This window comes from Nyctibius grandis, chromosome 10 (genome assembly GCF_013368605.1).
Source record: "Nyctibius grandis isolate bNycGra1 chromosome 10, bNycGra1.pri, whole genome shotgun sequence".
Taxonomy (NCBI): domain Eukaryota; kingdom Metazoa; phylum Chordata; class Aves; order Nyctibiiformes; family Nyctibiidae; genus Nyctibius; species Nyctibius grandis.
This window is the reverse complement of record NC_090667.1, coordinates 25,071,310-25,095,008: the sequence shown is the minus strand read 5'-3', so window position 1 is coordinate 25,095,008 and position 23,699 is coordinate 25,071,310. Positions and strand designations below refer to the sequence as shown.

At 45.2% G+C, this 23,699-nt stretch overlaps 1 protein-coding gene across 1 annotated transcript; it reads left to right on the top strand.

Moving 5' to 3' along the window:
• On the top strand, positions 1 to 21,175 carry IHO1 (interactor of HORMAD1 1). The gene is made up of 7 exons (XM_068409724.1): positions 1 to 56; positions 6,945 to 7,104; positions 8,458 to 8,615; positions 10,439 to 10,487; positions 11,140 to 11,227; positions 19,036 to 19,139; positions 19,853 to 21,175. The coding sequence occupies exons 1-7, from the start codon at positions 1 to 3 to the stop codon at positions 21,173 to 21,175; spliced, it is 1,938 nt and encodes a 645-aa protein (XP_068265825.1).
• Positions 21,176 to 23,699: the final 2,524 nt, after the last annotated feature.

The following is a 23,699-nucleotide window of genomic DNA, read 5'->3' as shown; positions in this document are numbered from 1 at the left end:
ATGAATTTTAACGTCTGGAATATCAAGGAGATGCTGAGCACACCGACAGCCTCCGGGTGAGCCTGGGCCGTGGGGCGGGGAGGAGAGATCTGTGAGGAAATTGTCTATAAAATTAAACACTTTGTGTGTTTGACGGTGATGGGGTGAAACACATCTGAAATTGATCTATGGTTAATTGCTATCTGGTTAATAGTGGTTAATTAGCCCACTCCGTGATCCTGTTTGTGCCTGCATTGCTCCCATCCTGCCATAGATCCACCATTGCCGGGAATTTAAAAACCAGTGTTAGCTGAAAGCTGTTTTCTGTTTATTTGGCATTTATTTGGGGAAGTCCTGTGGCCTGTCTCCATCTAATTAGGTAAGTTAAATGTTCCCCCTCGTCTTGTGCAGAGGGTAGACAAAATGAATCGTGATTTGAAATATTATTACACATTATGTAACTCTAGAATTATTCCATATCCTGCATTTATACACATGGCTTAATTTTTTCCCCAGCAGAAGTCAAAGAGCAGCTAGAACTCCCCACATCTACAATGTCTAGTGAAACAGCAAATATTATTTGTTTGTAAACGTCTGGAGAGCAAATACCTAAGACAGGCTGCTTTTTTTACAGCAGAGCATCACCTTTTGCATCACATGGCTAAAAAAACAGAGCAAGATTTATCCCTTGTTTGACTCTCGAGAAGCTAATTGATGAATTTGGTCCCCTGAGCCTCTGCTAGTTAAATAACCCACTTACATAACTTACGGTTGTTCAAATTCACAGTTTTAGTCATACTGTCTCTTTGGCCTGATGTTACCATAATGATGGATGATAATGAAAACACAGTAGTAATTTCCTTGCCCATTATAAAAATACTTGTCATATATATATGAATTAATTGAATTTTGCACAAATGCAGGGGTCGAAGGGGAGCTAATTCAGGGAAAAACATGTTTATATCTGCCATGGTTTTGTCTTTATAAATAGGCATTGCATAGTTCTGTTGTCTTCTTGGTACCTGCAGATTTCTTTTTTTTTTAATTTTGTTTTCAAGAAGTTACTTCCGAGTAGTTTGAAAATCTGTGACTTTCATTCTGGTCAGAGACTGAGCAGGGGAAATTTAAAGAATACATATAAAATATATATTTTTTTTTTATATACATATAAATAGTTCTGTGGAGTCATGGAATAGGAAAGAAAATAAACGGAAGAAGCACAGGTGCCTGTTTGGAAAGGGATCGTTTGAATTCCTTCCTCTTACAAAGTATCTGTCAGCTACAGTCTTCCCTTTTCACTCATTTATTAATGCAGGAGGAAAACACAGGCAAGATTTTAACACCCACTCCTCAGCATTCCGTATGTTTTGCAAGTGAGTTCAAAAGGGTCAAATCGGGCATAAAATGTTACTGAAAAATGCAGCTGGGTTTTTGGGGGAGTTAAGGGGAGAAGGTTCTCAGGTGGCGAATTAACTTTTTCTAAAGGAAAAAAAAAGTCAGTCCTAGGAGCGTGTGCTTGTGTGTGTGTATTTGAAATAGGGGGAAAGATGTTTATTACATTTTCCTGGCTCACTTCTGTTTCTAGAAACCTTTCTCACCACAGCGGGGTATACTGTATAATCCCCAGAATCCTGTCTTTCAGGGAGCTCTGAAAATGAAATGTAAAATCAGCATATAATCTAGGCAGGGTATGAATCACGCTGTGAGTTCTTTGCAAGTTTGAGTCAGAGCGTTCCTTCTGAGAGCAGCTGCCACCAGGTCCCTAGGAAATGCAGAGCTCTGGTGACATAATATCCTCACAGCAGCGGTTCTGCACAAGCCCAAGATTGCTCTGGGTTTTATTCGTTATCTCCCTGTTGTAAGCACATGTGCTTCTTCATAACCACTAGCAGCCTGAGAAATAGGGTTGGGGAACCAAAGTCCCTGTTTTTCCTGGTTTTATGTACGAATATTGACACAATGGAGATCCTAGATATGAAGGAGATGGCAGATTATCTAGTTGGGCACTGTAATATCAGGGTGCCAATTATTTATCATGCGGATAGAATGACAGCTATATGGTAGAGAAAGCTTAGACTCAATTTAAGTGTATCAACAAATGATACAATTTGTGTGGATTGAAATGCCAGACTTAACTAGGGAAAGTGTCGCGTTAGAGAAGCACTGCTGCCTGCCCAGCCAGAAGGGCAGGCAAAGAAAGATCGCAGAGGATGTGAGAACAGCTGCCGCAAAAGCAGGGATGCTTCAATCAGCCTTTTATCAACTGGATAAGCATCACCGGGGCGTGATGCTGAAAGTACATTTTCAGATGCCATAAACACCTGCCTCGGCCAGGGAACTCCCAAGGGAAGAGACGCGTCGTGCCTTGGCCCTGAGCTGCGCACAAGTCCAGGGTATTACTCTTGTAGTGCTACCGTAAGAGTGATGGTGGTGAACTGGAGTCAGCATCTCTGCAAGAGCAACAAAAGCCAAAAAATCCACAACTGTTTAATTTCAAAAAAGACACTGATATAGTAATAAGGAAGCTCATTAAAAAGAAATTAAACTGGACTGCCAAAAGGCTTAAATACTTGCCTGAGGCATAGAGATTATTTAGACCTCATGTTGAAGCTCAGAACAAATGTGTACCAGCTACCAGATCAGATGCGAGAAGGACCAGTACCAGCCTGGCATGGTAAAGATGACCACTGAAAATGAGAAGGTGACCTTCAAGAAATGAAAGACAATAAAAAAATAGAAAAATAGAAACCAACATATTATGATTTTAAATTGAAGAGAATTTTCTTATTCTGTGAGAAAAGCAGTAACTTGCTAAAGGCATGAAAGCTACTAACATACCTAGTTCCAAAGACATCAGAAGCAGAAAACCTGCCAGAAGTTGTGTAAGGCCGATATAAGATGAAAATATTAAAGACATTCAAAAGAGATGCTGTAAGTTAAGATCTACTTGGGCCACTGCTCTCTGTGGTTATTTCTGCTGTTGAGAAAAAACTTCCAAATTTAACAACCTCACTCGATCCATTATCCCATGAAATTCCATCCCACATAGCAGGGCCACATATTTTGAAGTCGCCTTACGGTCCCAGAATAAGCAGAAAATGAAGGAGACTGCCAAGAGAAAGACCAACAGAGCAGCCGTAAAAATCTCAAGCCTGGGAGGAATGAGAAATGAGGTCTGTAAGTACAGGCTGGAAGATGGCTTCAGACTGAGGGGGGCAAAAAAACCCCTGACTCCAGATGTCTGGGTCTTAATATGGTCGGGGATACATTTGTGTAAGTAAACAGGGCTGCTCCGCGGAAATCCCAATCTCCCCCTAAGGAAAGGCCCTGTGATGGCGAGCGGCTCAGGACAAAGGGCTAACACGATTTCCAAGGTGAGGAACGTCTGGGCACTATTGAATCACAGCCGAATGAATAATGGAGTGGCTCATAGATAGTAAAAATGACCTTGAGGAATTAAAACAAAACCAGAAGGACCTTGAGCCCAAAATCTGGAAACTGGAGGCAGTGTCTGAGCCGAATAACTGAGAGGGATTTCGTGGTGGTTAATGCATTAGGGCTAGTGCCAAAACCTGTTTGTAGGAATTTCTTTTAGGATATGGCCCAAATGGTTTGCAGCAAGCAGGTCATGCCGTTCCAGAGGACAGAAAGCAGAATAATAATTTTATGCTGTGGCCATTCCCAGCAAAGAGATGGCAAATGGCTGAAAGTGACAACAGCAGCTAAAACTCCTTGTTGTAAATTCCTCCAGGCCCCTGGATGCTGAAGTTCCCCTGCACCCAAAGCCAGCACTGATCCTTGCTCATTTGCAGAACACATTGGCAGGCAGCAAACAGTGGCGATGACAGCAGCATAGCAGAGCTCGAGACAGTTCCTATAGATACAGGCTAAAGCCAGGAAGAAGAGCAGGTGAATAGCAACTCCCAGAATTTCGACTGGATTTGTTGTGATGCAGCCCTGGTCACTAAATGAGGAGGAGCAGAAAGGGCTGGGAGATTTTCTGGAGGGGAATCAGGAGAAGAGGAACTTTGACATTGGTCCTACTCAAGATGACTACCAGGAGAAAAAGAATCTCTTCTTCGGGAAAGAGCTTTACCACACTTTGAAGAAATGTGTCAGGAAGGCGTAACTGAGCTTCACCCACAGTGCTCAGGAAGAAGAGGGATGTTGGCACAGGCTCGGTGGGGATGACAGGACCAAATAAAATCACTTACAGCAGCACTGCAGATAGATGTTATTTTGCAAATTGTAGAAGACTCCGTTTGCTTTTCCAACTGACGCGTAAACCTTGGTGTTGGCGCGTAAGGATGGATCCAAACAACAGAGTAAAAATTAACGATTTTAAAAAAGACCGATAAGGCCTATGACAATTTATAGTTATGAATTTTCAGCTTGTCAATGACCCTGGAAACATCTAGGAAACACAAGAAGAGGGTATTTATCGCATGCTGTGTTTCTCTTGGGGCGTTGTATCCAGCAGCTGCTTGGGGGCAAGGCAGAACCTTTGAATGAAAGGTGAACATTTGCAGATGGTTGTGCTAAAATATTTGGAAGTGGAAACTGGAACTTAGGAAAATGGAAGAGGCTCCCACAAGATCTAGCTTCTCCTGCGGAGGCGGAATTCCCACTGACAACAGGGAAGCTGAGACAGCGAAGAGCTAGCTGGCTCCCCAGATATGCAGAGGGCTGCGGATTTTTTAGATCACACTCATATTACAGAAAGGGTTGGAGCTGCTGATACTGCAACACCTTGCATAAAGTTAGGTGGGAAAAAGAAATCGTTCCATCGGTCAACAGAGGATGATTTAGCATTTTTTGGAGCTGACAAGACCTTACAATGGCACTTGTCTTACATATCTAAAGCTGATTTTGCTTTGGACACACATGCTAGTGCCAATACCATGGGAACACTATGGGCACAAACATATGAACGACGCAGGGAATGGCTCATGTTAGCAGAAAGCTAAAAATTCTCCTGAGGTAAACTGTTGCATCACCTAGGAGGGACTTCTAACCGGGATTAAATATCTAGGATGTTTCCTCGCTGTTTATAAGGAAGGGTTTATATTTGGGACGGAGCATGCATCCCTGCAGCTCAGGTGTCCTGAAGGGAATGCTCAGGCGGTTAGAAGAGCTGTGGCTGCCTGATAGTGGATCTGATCACAGCTCTGATCACAGTTGTCTGATCTCACCATCAGGGATAGGCCTGGGCCAAGTGTGGCCAGGCTGATGTCTTGCCCAGGTGGTCTTCTTAGTAAATTAATTACCAGCAGTGTTAAGCAAGGGAGAAAGAAATGCATTGCTCAGGCGAATGAGTGTCTTCAAGACAGACATCTCTTTCATCTCCCCCCTAATTTGCAGAAGTACCATCATTCCTAAACCAACCACTGAGGCTGTGGACTTAAGATCGAAAAATTAGGCTCCCGAGCAGCCGACAGCCACCCTTGGTCATAGCGTCAGTGCAGAGCGAGCCTAGAAAGTCACTTGGCTCATAAAGTCCTCTCAGATTTGGGGTCCAGAGACAGATAGAGGGAGAAGTTTTGAATTCAGAGAGATTTATCAGGCTTTTTGAGAATCCAGAAACCCATACCTCATCTATTTTTGCCTGCAGCTCAGTGTGCTCGGTGAGTTCAAAGCCAAAAGTATTAATACGATATTGTCACTGACACCACTAAATAATGAAGAGGGAGACTGAGCAGTTCAAGTACTGCTACTAAATCCCTTCCCTGTTGTGTGTATGATGTTTGGGGTCCTTCCAAAACTGGGGATTAACTGAGCACATCACTGCTAATAAGTGTTGGGGTGATGATCTTTTGTCACACACATGAATTAATCTCCTGTTCCTCCTGCTTTACTTATATGATTTGATGTGGAAGGAAAACCCTGCACAAGAGTCTTTTTCATTAATTTTGGTCTGTAATTCCCAGTTCCAAAGGCAGCAACGCATCTCTCCATTTTGATAGCTTAAAAAACAGCAAGAACTGAGAGTATAAACCTGGCCCAGATTTTCTTATGTTTGGACCTAGCCTAAGCACTCTGTCAGACCTTGTGGATGTGGAATGGTGGAATAGTGATCATGTGAAAATGAAAAAAGTCTGTATCTTTGCTAGGAAAAAATTGAAGCCAGCCTCCAACAGCATGAGAAGCAGTGCAGCTGTGCAGGGAAACCCTTGTCTGAGGGAAGGTGGTACTGTGCCACGATCCTCATCCATAAAGCAGTACAAGCCGTGTCTCTGGAGAGGAGTAGAAACAGAGCAACACAGCACAAAGTCAAGGCTAGCTGGAAAAGGTTTATTTGGGCAATGCTCAGGGGAAACAAGAGAACTTTTGAGTAGCATGTTATTATGTTTGAAATATTTCTAACAATTCAGATCAGTTTGTCCAGCCGTATGCTGTCTATTTATTTGTTGTTCCAGTGTGTCAGACTTAAGGCATCTGGAGAATAAATGCCCAGGAAATGTCAGCTATCAGTCAGAAAGGTTTACTCTGTTGGAACTGCCTTCCAAATAAGCCCAGCAGCATCTGATTTATAACGGAAATTGTTATCCAGAGTAGTGAAAAGGGAGAGACCTGGCGCTTGCTAGGAGCAAACCCCAAGGTGTCCCTTAAAATAGGACTGACTGACTAGGCAGGTAGGATGAACTGAGTTAGGTGGCCAGTCCTACTTTTGGTCTTCTGTCTGCAGGACATGCTGGAGAAACACCTTCACCCCTGCTAGGTGAATGCAGAGCTACTACACTGTGTTTGTATGGATGCCACAGTTTAAGACAAGCCAGCTGGCGTTGTGTAGCCAAAACGCTGTTAAACTTTATCCAGTTATAGGGACAGCACCCTCCGAGTGGAGAGTGAAAATGAGCATGTTGGGGCGGGCAACGCTTGAACAGTTCCAACAGGTCGTGTAGGGACTTCTGTTTGGCTTTTTAATTGCTCGAGCCTCATTCACAACCCGCTCTGCTCCATTTCAGGCCTAATAAGTTTTCCATCCGGAGCAGCGCTCCTAGCGACTACTCGAGTTTGAGTGATTCTCAGCTGCTCTTCGGCTCCCAGTTCTGCCCGGAGAACGTGCAGTTGGCAGCGGCGCCGCTGGAGCTGGGCACGCAGCTGGGACAGCACAACTCCCAGGACGTGAGTCTCGCTCTCGTTCAGCCCTGTGCAGGCACACAGCCGCCATGCAAAGTTAATGGAAAATGCTGAAATCAGGTGGTAACATTTGCAAATGCTGAAATCAAGTTATCTTCTTGGTACATATACATATTTACTGTGACTAGACAAAGTAGCAGCCTGGGCAGCAGAAAACCTAGTATTTATAACAGATTACTATAAATTATTATTGATAGGTATTATTTTCTTTAATCACGTTTTTTTCATTACTAATATGAAATTATTCTCAAGCTAATATCTTTAGAACACCTAGCTAAGGTAGAACATTACATCTATTCCTCTTTGAAAAATACTGTGTTTCTCTTCATTAGCTTGCTGCAAGAATGACAGAGGTAGTCAGTATTTACTTCCATGGACTGAAAATTACCTTGCTGTGTTGTTGTTATGGCAGATGTTTGAATGATTTTGGATGAAGAGCTTCAATGCTGAAAATCTTTCTCCTATGTGGTTTCTGATGTTAGCAGCCTCACTAAAATAGTTCCTGCAGCACTAACAGAGACCACCAGATCTGAATAACGGCACCTGAGACCAAAGATTAGGAAAGAGCAATGGTGCCAGCTCAGCTGTCCTCTAGTTCCAGATCCTATCTGCTGTCCTATGCATTTTGCCAAGGATCTTGTCCATTAACTGCAGCAGCTTCTCATCAAACAACCAAAAAAGGAAATTCACTTTTCACGATGAAAGAGGAAAAGTTAATGGAATTTGCATTTTCTTATGTTTTAAGGAAAAGGCATTTCCATTTTGGTCACACAGAGCCTGGAAAGTTTGTAGAATGAAGAAGGTCTTTACAGCTTTCATATTAATATTAAATTTATTGTTCTGAAATGTATATTGAAGCATGTGGAAAAACTCATCTACAGTCTGGTGATGTTGCTAGTTGGCAGCAAAACAATGTCATCCACGAGGAAATTCAATAGGATTTTCTTTAGATTCCTGCACAGGGAACTCCCACTGACATCTTTAACTTTCCCACAATTCCAGGAACACTGGAATTCATTTATAGTCTCTGTATTGAGTGTACAGGAAAAAAATCTGCACACCTGATGATCGCAACCAACAGAAAATCCTCAAGATGAGAGAAAAGCCTGGGTCTGGAGGGATTCGGGCTGGATCTCAGTTCCAGGGGGAGCTGACCTAACTAGGCACACTAAGTGAGCCATAATCTCATGAAATTCTTAATCTCCTCATCCAGTCTAATCTGTCACGTCCAATCACTGTGCTCTCTGTCTGCAAAGCACTTGCTACGCAAATGTGTTTTTCTAATTAATGTTCTGGTTATTTTTATACTTCAACTTTTCTCTCTCTTTTGTGCAATAGAGCGAGCCCAGTGTTTTTACCAAATACCAGACAAAACCACAGTTATTTGATGAAGATACAAGAGAAAAAGTTTCACTTAATTTAGGCGCAGGAAGAGTGAAAAATGTCTTGGAAAATTTTGAAGTGAACAAGAACAAAATAAAGGACAAATATGATCGGTATGTAGACATCCATTGGAAATTCTTTCTGTGCTGGTGGTTATCACTCCCTGCAGCTCCTTCTTCCCCTCTTAAAAATAATACATGACATAGCTGTGCATTTCTCCAAGAAAAGTATCTTTTCAGATTTTAAATAATCTCTCATTGGAAAGAGTCACGGGATAAGAGACTAGGGTTTATTTGCAATGGGATTTATGTAACACACTCAGCCATAAGCCACAAGGAACAACAAAACTCTAGCCTGAATTTACCTTTGTCCTTCTTTATCTAATCAGCAGGGGTTTTTCTGTATTGGTTCTCTGTGAAAGCCCATCTTTCTCAAAATTCTATATACTGTGTTGGAACCAATCAAAGGGACTCTGAGGAGATTGCCAAGCATATGTGTGTGCAGTGGAAGATGCAGTGATTACACCTTCACAAACCTGCACCTATCATCTCTAGTATTTTACTTGTATACAAGATTGTTTATATTTTGTGGTTTCGGCAACAGACAAGTGTAATTTGCATCTGCTCTTTGTCAGATGTTAAGAATTAACTGTACGTGTATGTCCTAAAGGACTTTAAGGAACGAGCTAACCATTTCAAGCTCAAAATTGAAAGATGGCAAACTCCCCAGTGCACCTATAAATAGCTCTTAGCGCTGTGCATTTTGTAATGTAACATCAAAGTGAAACACATTTTTATTAGAAGCCTTTGATCAAATCAGACTATGTATCTCTTTCCCTTTTGCAATGGGCACTATGCTTCTGATAAGGCAAAATTTGATTCTCTGGTGCCTATTAGAGAAGAGGAGGGTTTTTGTAAGTGAATTATGAGAACTGAACAGTTTTAAATGTTTAGGCAGAAATCTTAATTATCCTTTATTTCTTCTTTAAATGAATTATGCTCCTTCCTACACTCCAGACTCACTCGCAGATTAGAAGCCTGTTTATAGAAACAGCTATATTATCTTTACAAAGAAAAATGTATAATTTATCCATTTGTATCCCCCACAAGTTTGACTAATAAAATTAATATCTTTCTTTCCATAAGCCAAAAAGATTTCAGAAGCCCTGCTTAATTCTCATAACTAGGCTCTACCTGGCCTCCACATTTTTGGTTGCTGCAATTTGGATCACTAAACGATTGATTTAAAATGACCCAAATCTTCAGAGAGGAAATAGATTATCACTTTGCTTAGCAGCTCTCCTTGCATTTTGGTTTGATAGGTGAATCATGAATATAGCCTGGTCCTGATAGGCTCGCTCAGCTTAAAAGGATGGATTACAGAAACCACAGGCGTAATCTCCAGAGAAAAGGATTTGCAGTATTTGTTCTTCCTGGCTTGAGCTTTGTTGATGCTGAAGCTTTTCCCATATTTTTCCCAGTTATTTTAGTCCAAAGACAATACACACGTATCCCAGCAACTGGCACATCACCTCCGCCCAGGCTGGGTCCTTCCGGAGCAGATAGTGTAGTGGTAACACCCCAGCAGCTAAGGGACAGTTGTGTAAATGCCAACTAAAACTTTCGAGAGAGGCACAAATGCTAGGCCAAAAATGGGAGAGTTAAAAAAAAAAAAATTTCACATATGTGATATACATATATGTATGCATATATTTTTTTTTCCTTAGCCTACACAGCAGAATCCATGCTTTCCTAAAACAAGTAAGGTGACTTCAAAGGTCTATGCCCCCTGAAGTAAGCAAATTTCTGTGCTTACATACCACACTAGGCTATGCCTTGCAGCCTTTCATGTCTCGTGTTTACAGTGATCTTTTCAACATCTGTCTGTTTCAGTAACTTACATGTCTGTCTGATACTTGTTGTTTTTTTCATTTTAGTGAGGTTTTAAGCACCTTTATTTCCAGTATCAAAGACAGGCTTCAAGGGGTAAGTTAATTCAGATTCAGAGTGCAGAATAGTGAAGAGTTAGAAATGCTACAGAGCATTCCCCTTCTCTCATTTACTGTGCTGTTATTTGAATTATTACACTGTTTACCTTGAGCATTCGAATACTTTAAACCAACAATTGTCATTTTTTTTGCATATACCACTGTCTTTGTGGCCTGTCATTAGGGTCAAAGTCTGTAGGGCCTTGCCTAAGAGTGAGCAGTGGAATTTCTCTGGGTCTCAGCAGCGAGAACAGGCTGTAATGGCTGTCTGCAAACATCAATTCTTTTTTCCTTCTGCCTGAAGAAAGTAGTCTACTCTTGGGAATAAGTCAATGTGGTCTCTCCCCTAACACTTTTATAATTAATTTGATTAATGTTATTATGAATGCTTTTTTTACAGATTAGTATCTCTACTTGAAAATCTTTTAAGACTTCTGCAACATTTCATGAGTCTTTTGAGCCATTCCAGATCTCCTTTGGGGTTGCAAACAACAGCTGGACAAACTGTTTCAAGCGACAGATAAATAACCATTTTCAGGCTCTTCCATTCCACAATCTGCAGCCGTTGTTCTGTGGCATTTGGGGCTGTGTTTTTGTAAACAAATAAAGGGCAATGTATTAATTTTCTCATTTACCTTCGTTTTTTGCAGCTGCAAGCATTCTTGGACAAGTTTGGAGAAATGTTTGATTCAAGAAACAAATCCATTTTGGCTCACCTAGACACCATTTCCAAGACCCGTAAGTCCTTTCTGTAATGCAGTTAACAGCAGAGGGCACAGTCAAACTGTCGAATGTCAGTGTGTTGTCTCCAAGGTGGGGGGAACTAGGCAAGTCATGACACTCACAGCTGCTCTTCCTAAAGCAGAAGAGCAAGTAAGGCTTATCCATGGTATGGACTGGTCTATTTTTCCATTTTTACTCTGTTATATTCTCCTTTTCTCTGCTCTCCTGTGTCAAAGAAGTGTGGTGTTGCATGGTTAGATGCCATGCACGTGTAGATAAATGCACCTGTATGTTTTTGTGTTCTGCCTGGAGTATGATAATTTTTAGACTATATCTGGAGCACTAATGGAATACACAGTAAAAATAACTTAGATATTTATATCCTGAGTATCCAGTTTCAGTTTTTAAGGCTTTCTCAGATTTTCATGTTAGTTTGAAGTCTTCCATCTCTCCTCTATGTTTGAAGTGATTATATATTAGATATGAGCAAAACTAGTACTGCTCATTTCTTAAGTAAGCAGCACATACTGAAGCACACTTTTGCGATGCTAAAAAGATGACCTCTGCAAAAAGCCAATAATGTAAAATACTTTTGAACTGCTCCATCTCTGAAATGGCTAGTCACAGCAGTCTTTACTGAGGGACAGTGCTTCAGAGAAATTGTTTCTAATTTGGCTTAGATCTGAGCCTTTGAAGTCCATTAATTTTTAATGCTGGCATTATTTTTTATCAACACCCTGTCAGGATTCTGCTCTGTGCTTGCCCTGCTCTGTGCAAGGACAAGAAGCCAGCTTTGATACATGCAAGAAATGTGCAGTGAGTTGTACCTTGTGAGTTCAAGGCAGCAGACCTTCACAAAAGCACTATAATTACTGTGCAGTAAAATGGGGCTTCCATGAAGCACAGCTTTGACAGACATCCTTTAAGTCAACACAGACCTCTCAGGCAAAAAGTGGAGTCTGGTGCATTCTTTGAGAGGCCGTGACAGTACGTTTGAAATACCAATCTTGTTATACTAAGAACACTCCCTTGCTGTGCTTGGCAATTGCTCTTGGTGGGACCTTAATGTAAGCAAGAACCCGTCTGCTTTGGCCAGCACAAGCAGCTTCCTATCATGCATTTGCCCATCCCCTAATTACTTCAGTGCCTCAACTTGTCCACTCTGCAGCACGACTTTGCTTAATTTCGTATACCTCTTGCACAGAAATTGTTGTCATGGCACTGAAAATCAAATCTATTGTTCACAATTCCCCCTCTTCATTCCATATCATTTGCTCAGCTGTCCTGTTTCTTCTCCATACCCGTTTTAAATAAATGTGCCTTGAATGAAATGAGAAACCTCCCAGAGGTGCCTGCTGCTAGATTTTCAATGTAATTGAAAAGAAAAATTGGCACTTTCTCTAATGTATCATGCTGCAGAATGTTGACTACGTAATGAAAATCATCACATGCTCCACAATGTTTTTCTTTTGGCATTTCTGGGAGTTTCATCTGTCACTGGTTAATTGCTGTTAAACACTGTCATTTGACTGGTATCACAGTGATGGATAATTAAGTTCCCACTGAATAAATACTTGCACTAGTGCCTTGAAAAGATCCCAACTGAGGCAATATTTCCATGAAAAACTGGTATAAAATTCCTAAACTCAGGTGCTAAAGAGCTAAATTCAGATCTGATAAAGCACAGAATGCCAGTGGCTGATGATACAATACCTTGGGACGTGGGTGACATGGTAGAGACATGTTAAATCCTTGGCAGTGGAGGATTTCACATGTAGGAGAGGAAAGCAGATGATGAAGAGCCTCTCTTCAAAGGGAGAAGTAGTACACCAGGACATTCAAACAGCTCTGAAAAGCAAAGAAAGGTGGAACCTGAAATCAAGCCTGTCTTCATTAAAGGCATATAAGAAGTATCACAGGCCTCATTTATAGTGGTGGGTAGCAAGCACATTTGGCTCAGTCTACATAGCCCCTGGGCGAGAACAAAACAGAAAATATTTTTCAAAATGTATTTCCAAAGCATTACCAAATGCTGCTGGGCTGGCATGCTCTATGTGGTAAGATAAAAAAATGTTTTGTTTGTCCATATGTGCTTGCACACAGCGGATAGAGCTGTGTCTGGCACTGGAGATGAGATAACATTTGCTTGAGCATCTTCCACAGAGGCAGAGCTGCTCTATTCCTTGCACACATCTCAGTGTGCTGTGCACAGGGATGTAAAGAGGCAAGCAGAGCCTATGTCCCCAGTTCTTCCACCTTATATGGAGTTTCTCTGGTTGACTGGCCCACTCATCGTTTGCTCTTTCTTTCTGGTTTCAGCTCCTGTAACTCGTTTCTTTTTATATTTTTCTTGTTTTCATTTATATACCCACGCTTCTATCAAAACTTTCTATTTTTTTAATACAAATCCCAATTTTCACAGCTTAGCCCTCCCTGAACTGCTTTGCTTTCCTGGTATCTGGTAGCTCCAGCTGTCACAACACCTAACAGCCATATCCTCCACACACACCATAGTAAATGAGAAGCATATTGCCAGCCAGTATAGCACAGGCAGCCCTCTGCCCCTCCTGCCAGCAAGGGTGACAAATAACGTGCAAGATGTCCCTTACAGAGGTACAAGCTGATGCAATTCTCTGTCAAAATCCAGTGCCTGGCAGGCAGTTTTCAACCACAAGACTGCTTCGACACTTCAAGCACAACGCTGCACTGCTTCGAGACTGCCCAGGCCCAGTAGTTGCTGGCAAGGTTTCTAGGGGAATTCACTGTGTTTATAACTGTGTGATGTGAGCTTGTTTGCTGTGAACAGTATGGTCTGGACTGGGACACCCAGACAGTCCCCTTACATTCTGCATTTGTAGAGAGTGAAAAGTCAAAATGTTTAAAACAGATGAAGGAAACTCCTTTCCCATGCAGCTGCTCACTAGCTGCGCAGTGACTGGCAATGAAAGTTATTGCCATGAGGGACTTAACCAGACTCCAAAACACCTCGGCATGGATGGCAAGAGGATGTGCGGTTGTCTTGGTGACTACTGAAACCCCTCAACATCACACTTCAGGGCTTTGGGCACTATCTGCCATAGAGCAGGCTGAGATCGGGGGCAACTCATTCCCCAGTCCCCTGATGCAGAGGTCTTCTGCCGTGCTGCAGAAGGGGACCCAAGCTAAACAGGCACAAACCTGCCAGCTGACTACTCGGGGTATGTCCAAGCAGGATGCAGCTGTGACAGCCCAAATGTCTCACCCGTTGGCACAGCTCAGTTACTGCCCAGGGACAAAACACAGCACTCCGCTGAGCTCCAAAGCTGTATCCCTGCTCGTGTCTCACCAGGTTTATACCACCTCCTATTTCCCCTACTGAACCTGAGTGCAGGGGGACCAACCTCCCTCAAAAGTGTTATTTAAAGCCTCTGCGCTGTCAGTGCCAATCTCAGGATGAGTGGCATAGAAGATGATAGATAGGCATCAGAAGCAGTTGCTGTTTAATATTCCTCGCCTGGGAGGCTGACACTCCCTCCCTCGGCTGCTCAGACTGTAGTTTTCAGCTGTTGGGAGTGCAGCTGCACCTGCGTGCAGGCTGATTTGTGGGGAACCCTCTGAGCACAGGGTGGCAGACCTACCCCGAGGTCCTACAGCCTTTTATCTCATGCCAGATTTCACATTCCTTATGTTATTAATGTAAACCACTAGCATCCAAAGACAATGGTATGGCAAATCAAAACAGTGATGTTCCAGGTTGTAAAACTGCTTTGTTTAGAGTAAAATACCTTAAGACAGACAAGTCTCTGCATAAGCCACACATTAATCGAGTAAAGATTTTTCCTCTGTGATCAAGTTATTCAATAATGATCTGCTGCAGGGTTTGTTTGAAGAAAACTTTCTCTAAAGCAGCAATTCTTGATTATTTTCAAAGACAAGAGGCTTGACTAACAGGATCCTTGATCTGATCTAGTTTGGCCTTCTCAATGCCTATTTTTTTTTTTTTAAGTCTAGATGAACACTCATTTTTATTTTCTTTAATAGTGTTTGACAAGTCTGAACACTCCTCTGGTATGGAAGCCAGAGAGGGAAGGAGACTGCCCCTCCTCTGTACTAAGGGTGGTTTTTTTCCGCAAAATACTCCTACATGTACAAATGAAACACGTTCAAAGACTGCCTGTTGGTTGCTTGCCTGCAGCGTGCTGTGCTGAGTCAAATGTATGTGCAGATCACAAGCCCAGTGGATGCAGTGCTATTTTTAGACTGAGGATACCATGTTGTATAAGAACAGACAGACTAGGGGAAATCAGAAAGTTTTTAAAATAATTCTGAACTAAAATTAAGCACATGGGGAAGAGCAGCAAGCCGAGGTAAGCTTGCTGATGCTGACCTTCCTACATCCTCTCTATGTAGAGATGGAAGGTGATGAAGTGACTTGAAAGTAGTTTCCTCCTTGAGTCACAGCTACTTTCCTCCTCTTTATAGGCTTGCAGGCCAGGCAGGGGCTGGCAGGCTCCCCAAAACCTGCTCTCAGATTGCACGTAGCCCTTAGGTCTAACCAGGGAGATGCAAAGTCTAAAAGGCCCACTCAAACATTCACTCCACCGTTACAAACCCATGCTGCAAGCCACAGCTTTCCCCTGGTGGTTTGTAAAAAAGTCTAAATCTGTCAGAGCAAAAGACTAAAAGCTTAAAAACAGCAGTGAGAGAGCAGGGACAACCAAATTGCCTGTAAGAGCAGAGTGCTTATTAGCTGAAATATGTGCAGATAATCCTCAGAAATCAGCCACGCTCCTACAAAGAACAAGGCAAAGCCCTGTGGTGATGGGCGTCCTGAAAAAATTGACACATTCCCCCCGAGCCCAGGTCCAGGAGGTGGTTTAACTCCATGCGTGTGAGGAAGACTCGTGGACATGGCAACTGCAGGGTTCCTTCTCCCAAATGACAGCAGCGTGCGCTGTGCCCAAGCATTGCTCCTTCGGAGGAAGGCAAATAAAGATAAAAACACAGCCTGGCACGGGGGTTCCCTGCTGCTGGGAGGCAGCTCTCACCAGGCACCCGACCCCTGGAGCAGCACCTCCAGTCCCATGCCACTGGACACCTCTGGTTCGCATGGCCAAATAAGCCAAATGCTTTCAATCTGCTTTCATAAGAGATTACCACCTAAGCACTTAATCGTCTTGTAGCTTTTCTCCACACGTGTCCCAGTTCAATCTCTTTTTCCTTGCACACGGACAGCTGGGACTGTGTGTGGCTTCCAACCACCCCAGGGTGCCCAGCAGTTCCCATCAGCCAGAGCTTGCACACGCCATGCTGCCCTGTCTCACCTGTAGCCCCTGGTGCTGGCATTTGCATCTTTGTGTCACCTGCTGATTACCTAAATGCTCGCTGGCTTTTGCACCCAGGTGACTATGGCAGATTTTAAGCAGGTCTTGAGGAGCACCTTCCAGAGCCGCCTTGTCCCCTCATGCCACTCCTCTCAAGAGCTGATGTTTTCCCTTTAATTGAGGCTTATCCACTTATTTTTCCTCAGCTTTTTTCATATTGCATGACAACTTCCACTGAAAAGCTTTGAAGCTACAGAAAGGCCACTGCATTGCCTTTGTCTAAGTAGTCACCTAGCCAGGCACAATCCACCTTTTATAAAATCTTGTTCCATTTTATTCCATTTCCTTCCATGTCTTTGAGTATGCTTTTCCTTAAGGTCTCTTCTAAAGCCTTGCACAATATGAGAACAAATGAGTAAGCCCATAATTGCTCAGATCTCTTTTCTTCTTCCTTCCCAAATGTACCTTTTTAAAATGTCCCTGTTTTTTACAGAAACAAAGCCTCTACAATCACTTTCTGCCTGCCTCTCCCTAACAGTTTTTAACTCTTTGACCAATTCCATCTAGACTCTGACAGCAGGGCACAGCTCACCAAGGTAATTAAGTCCCTGCAAGCTTAATGAAAATAGCTGGGCAGGAGGAGCGGAGATCCCGAGTGCTCTGAGGCTCTGCAGCCTGTGAGCACACCTCGCTGGGGCAAGAGGTGCTGCCCTGAAGAGCCGAGATAAACACCCCACGTGCGGGAACAGCTTCAGCTGGGCTCTCAGCTCAACCGACACCAAAGTCAAACGCATTGGATCTATAGCAAAAGAGGATTAATTAATTACAGAGCTCTTGTAGCCACTTGTTGGGACATAGGCTTTATTCTGATTTTTCTCGGGTGTGCAGTGCTAAGTCCAGGACTCCAGAGTTTCAGCCCTCCCGGCCCCTTGGCTTGGCAACGCTTTGTTTTAGCAGCAGTGCTTTGCATCCTGTTTTGTTCAGACCCGCCAACATTCTGCCCCAGCCTCATCATCTGTACACACCGTCCTGCGCTGCTCGCTGCAAAGACCAGACACATTTAGCAAACAGCTCTTTCTCTCCATCCTAATTTATGATTTTAAAGGAAGACTTCCATAAGAATGCCAAGGATATTTCATGTCCACATACGCTGCAGGCTGCGTTCCCATGCTGTAGTGTATTAGGGGCAGCAGTGGTTCCTGTAAGAATAATTGCAGCTGCATGGGGGAGTTACATTATTGTCCAATCACATAACAAAAATTCTGATTTTTTAATCAGTGTTTCAACAAGACTAACTGAAGCCAAGAGCATCTTGCTCTAATTTAAAGCCCTCCCAGGGGTCTATGCCCCCAAAGGACACTGCCAGGGCCCCCAGTACCTTCCAGGATTCCAGCTGCAGCTGCGGAGCACTAAGCACAGCTGCTGCTTCAGACGGTTTCTGTCCCCATTTCTTCCCATGCCCAGCACCGGACATCCCAGTTCTTTGCACACTCCTTCAGAATTTCCCCTTATCCCTTCAGGCAGCTTTCCTTCGGTTACTAGCCCCCTGTGCATTTCATCTCTGGTTGTAGTTCTTAGCCATGGATCTCCTGCATCTCCTTCCTGTTATCAGCACTACTATTCTTCCCATCACACATTCAAGCTCTCGTTTACCACCAGCTGGTTACGGAAGAGGGGCAGTTACACTGGGGTGGGTTAGCTCTCTTGGGATCCCTCTCCCCTGGCCATGCCTGTTGTGAAGTTGGCAGGCAACTCAGCCTCAGCCTTCCTTGCATCGAGCCAACCGAGTTCTGCAGCTTTGCATAGCTTTTCGTTTCCAGCTGCCTTATTAATAGAGCACAGTAAATAAGGTTTGGCTGTCTCTCTTTAGCCCGCACCCAGGGCTAAACAATAACCAGTTGTTCTATCACCCAGTATCCCCTCCCCAAAAGAGAAAGGGAATTGGGAAAAGGAGGGAGACTCATGGGTTGAAATTTAAACAGATTTAATAAAATAAGAAAATCAATATCAGTACTAATACAAAAGATACAAAATTATACTTATCTTATAGATGGGTAGCAAGTCCCTCCAGGGATCACAAGGGAAAAGGAAGGCAAAGAGCAGCCTCCTCCCCAGCAAACTTTCCCATTTATAGTGAACGTGACATCAATGTTATAGAACACACCTGTGGGCCAGCCTGGGGCAGCTGCCCTGGCTTTCACTGCTAATGGCCTTGATCACCACACCACAGCTGGCCCCAAACTGAAACAGAATGCAACAGAAAAGTGATTCCATAAATTTTATCCCTGCAAAACCTATATGCAGCATCTTATAAATTGCAAGTGCTTTGTGTTAAACATCTACCCTATTGCTCATTGCTTGGGGCTTGGGGAGATCTCAGCAGGGGAATCACTAGGGTTGCACAGCACAGTGAAGTATTTGATGCCAAGCTGTGGTGAAAGTAGCAATAGTATTGATAGTACTTTATTCACATTTACAAATGAAAGACCAAATGTGTTTTTTATTGATTTCCCTGTTTAGTGCAAGATGCTCTTCAAAGTCACTGTGGCTCAGTGCTGAAAGCCCTGACAGATAAAAGCCAAATGGAGCAGGCGCTGCTGGAGATGGAGAGGAGACTGGCAGCCGTAAGTGCAGAAATAAATCTTTTATTCTGAATCTTCGTTCTGAATTTCTCCCACTTCTTCAAAATATTAACTGAATATTAAATTGCCTTCAAATGCCGGATTATGAAGTAGACTGCTCCTGTTATAATGAAGAGGGAAAGGCATATTAAAATGCTAATTCTAGGCCAGATAGTGACGGATGCTTACCCAAGCGCTGGCTAGTGGTGCTGTAAGCTCTGATGAAACCCTGGTCAGTAAGCAGGGAGCCCAACAGTGCCCTCACATGCCTGCAAGAGAAGAGTGTCTCACAGACGTGCAGCTGGATGGTTTTGCAGGGAGAGGAAAAAAGAGGTCAAAAAAGAACAAGTGGGTGTCAGAAACAAAAGAATGAACTGTCAGAGACCTCCCAGACGGGTCTGGTTTCTCCAAAGGCTGTGCTGCAACAGCTGCTTTCAGCAAGGAGGGGTCATGCCAGTGCGTGAAAAGGCAGCGCTCCTGGGAGAGGGGGCAGCACAGTGGGTTAGGGGTGCGCCCCAATCCCAAACCTCTCGCTTCTGTGGGACAGTTTGAGAATACATATTACACAGAGGGATATAAATTGCTGATCTTTGGGTCGATACCCAACTTACGGGATCTAACTGATACATAGTACCTCATAGTTTCTTGTTCGAATACTATTATTGAACCTTTTAATGTGTTGCTTATTGCTTCTTCTCTGCTTGCTGTCTTCCCAGAAAGACATGGAGATTTCAGATGTGAAATCCAGTGTCCAGCTGCTGAAGGAGGGTCTGGAGTCGCTGCCAGCTCAGCTGAGTGATCAGCACCTGAAGCTGTGTGAAAAACTAGACTTCTTGAAACTCCCCAACACCTTAGCTGAGCTGCACACATTCATTTCCAGTGCCAGACTCCCCCCTCACATGACAGATAACTCTTCCCAGACCTCCCCTGGCCCATGCCAGCACTGCGTTCTGGGTGAGGAAAATGCGTGCTGGCTGCGCTGCCAAAGCAGGGGGGTTTGCAGCTCCTCCGGTCTGTCTCAGCCCCCCTGCGTGGGAGTAGGGGGGCAGCACGGAGACTCCCCTGGGAGGAACCGGGTCACCGAGGATGGCACAGCTCAGGGTGACCTAAACACAGCTTCGGGAGGGAAAGTCAGCCCCATGGCTACAGCAGTGTCCGGTAGTGAAAACACCTCTTTGCGGGATGCGAAATACGGTTTAGAAACACAGAGCTGTGCTAACCATCCTTGCATGTGCTGCGCTAACAGTCACTTTTTGGGGGATAGTCAGAAGAAAAACTGTTCTGTACCTCAGGAGGTGCCTCTACCGACTCCGCTGAGGAAGGCGGTGCGGAGAGATGCTCGAGGGTTTAATCTCATGACACCGTCACAACAGAGGCAGCCTCAAGTTTGCCACCTTTCTGTAAGAAAAGATGTGCCTGATCAAGGAGACGGTAACTGGGCCACAGACCATGAGGTGGAGAACGCAGCTGTAGGGAGCAGAGCAAAACAGAGGCCAGGAAGGATCCCCTGGAATAAAGCGATGGGGAGGAAGAAAACGTGCCCCACTACGAGAAAAGGCGAGATGTTTCGATGTGCTGGCGCTGGGCTGAAGCAAAGGAAGGCAAACGGGATTACCGAGTTAGAAAGCTCCAGAAAAAATTGCTTTCCCAAATACACGGTTGCTCTCAACTTAGGAAGCTCTAACCCAGTTTCTGCAGCTCGCCATCAGCAGGTCCTCAGCAGTGCTCAGCCAAGGCTTACGAAGAGTTTCCCACCAGTGCCGTGCTCCCATAAAAGCCTGCAACAACTTGCAGAAAAAAGAAGGAGAAGTTCGGAAATTAAAAAAAGAGTGAATGTTGCCAGTGTAAAAAGGAATCTCTGGGATTCCTCTCCCCAGGAGAACGTGTTTTCCCTGTGCAGCACAACAGGTGAAAACCAGATGAGCTGCTTCAGTCTCCGAAGCCCTGCAGCCTCTGAGAAACCACGTCCTGTCAATATGCTGGCTCAGCAGAACTCTGCCTGTTGCTCTTTAGTTTTTGATAGCGATTATTCCGATTGAAGGGGTTTGTTTCGTGTTCGGAGTCCTCAGCGCAGGCTTGGACATCTCAGTTGCAGCTTATTTCTCTAGGTGTGTTACCTGCTTGGTCAGAGACAAGGCTCATGCCTGGATGTTTGAATGTCTTATTGCCCGGTACAATATATCGTCAGGGACTACGGGGGATCTGAGGGGAAGCCCTCCCATGGCTTGGAAAGCTGATGGCATCCGTATTCCTTTACCTCCCCGCTCCCAGCAGAGATGCCACGGTCTCCAATCACTGTTGTATTTAGGCAGCAGAGAAGTACCTGCGGGATCCGCAGAGACGTTCACTGGAGAGGAGAGGGTTGGCAGAGCACAGACGGGCAGCTCAGTCAGATTTAGTGCTGAGATCTACTTGAAACTTTGCAACGAGATAGATGTAATAATGTCGCTGCGACTGGAGGCTTTACTCTGTTTCTTACTCGTAGTCTCTGTGTTGGTTTGTATGTCTGTAAGTTCAGTGTTTTAGCTCCCTAGGCAGCGGGAGTGTTGTTCTGGTTGGTTTCAATAAGGTTCAGATTTGTCCCAGGAGTTGTTTGTGAGCTTTGGACAGTGACAAGTTTAGCTGAGGAAAGCAGAGTCCCAACATCTCACGTTTATTGACTATTGCATTTCTTTTCCTTTTAGGCTGAAATTTCTTGGTTTCAGGAACTGCAGGAAATTATTTAGTTTCTACTTTATTTGTGTCTCTTTAACTAATCAAGCAGTTCCCTAACATACTCTTTTCAAGGTTAGTCATTTTCAAACAGAAGCCAAAAAATGTGACGTTCAAATTCAGCAGGTGAAGTCACTGGTGGATAGTTCTCATCCTTTAGGAACCTGCACCTCTCTAGTTCGGAGTCACTCCAGAATTTCCAAGTCAGAATGGACCCTCCTGCTCACCTGATCTGGTGTATACAGCAGTGAGATCGTTGGGCAGCCCCAGTTCCGGGGTGCCCAGCTGTGACTATCCGCTTCCACTGCTCCAGATGTTTGAATCACGTTTGATTTTTGATCTGTTACTGGCAGAAGCAGCATCTCAGTGTTGACAAAACAGGTCAATTGCCACAAATCAACCCGGTCCAGCTTTGTCCTCCCGAGGGGGAAGACTGGGATCCCTTTTGCCTGGCTTTAATAAACTCATTGTTCCCTCACAAAAGCCCCGAGTCTTTGTATTGGTTTTTCGGGAGGGGCCATGCCCTGTTCCAGCGGGTCAGCAGGCGGCTGCTCTCTAGCTGTTTAACTCCTCTGCACCATGGAACTGGGAGGATTCGTTTTTTCAGCTCCTCTTTGATGTTTAAAGAACGAAACCTCTGCCCTTGCAGCTTAACATTGGTTCGGTGACGTTAATTAGCAAGGAGAAGGTGGGGGCGGGGGCGGCACTGTGGAGCCCCCAGAGCCGTGGGACCCCCTGGGTCGGCGGAGGGGCTGTGTGATGGCTGCCTGCAGCAGCGGCCATTCATTTCGCGTTGCCCCCCTGTACCTGCCTCCCCAGTGTCACCAGCACGGCCGTGGCTGGACAGAACCTGCTCCGCGGGGCTCGCTGCTCCATGGGTCTCGCTGCCCCCCGCGTTTCGGGGTCAGCGGGGACAGGCACAGGCCCCTGTGCAGCCGCTGGCCTGGGCTCACCCTGGCTGCAGCGCAGCGAGCTCGGCAGCGCATGGCTGAGCTTGGAGGGACCTCTGGAGGTGTCTGCCGTGAGCCCTGTGCCGAGCCGGAGCAGGCCCTGGCTCGCCGGCACCCCGAGGATGGAGCACCTGTCCATGGGGTACAATGCAGGGCTGCCCTGGGGACCCCCCCGCAGCACCCCACCGCACACACACGATGACACACAGCGGGGTCGCGAACCAAATCCCCAGAGAAAGGAGTTGTAACGGCAACGGCAGCTAGCCGTGCTTACCCTCGCACCGGCCACCTCCCTGGGGGAGCGGGGGAGAGCCCTGGGGTGCCACCCTGGCCCCCACGGACCAGCCCCTCGCCCGTTCCCGCTCAGGGTCTCCGCCGGGGTTTTCACTGCCAGCGAGAATATTTGTCCCAATATGGCCCTGACGATGGCGACTCCTCTCCCAGCCTCGCCAGACAAAAATGGAAGTGTGCGTGCTGCCGGCTCTGTGCCGGGGCCGGCAACCCCAGCCAGCAGCCACCGCAGTCCTGTGTGACGCAGCAGCCTTCCCGCAGGCACCGCGCTGGCACCCCAACGGAGCGGGTCCCGTCTCCCAGCCCGTACTCTCAGCACACGGCCGCCGATCTCGCCGCCTCTGCCTCCCTGCCGGAGCCAGCCACGCCACCAGACATGCCGGGCTCTGCACGTGCGGCTTCTCCTGGCCTTTGCCACCGTGGGGCTGCCGGCACCTGCGTTTGTGGGGTCTCATCCCACCCTTCACCAAAGGTCCCTGGGGAAGATGCCGGGGCTGGTCCCCCCGGCAGTACAGCCAAGGGGGCTGCAGAGGGCACAGGGCAGCACCGTACAACCCACGCTGTGGTCACAAAAACGCAAAGCTGGACTCCAGGCTGCTTGTGGGCACTT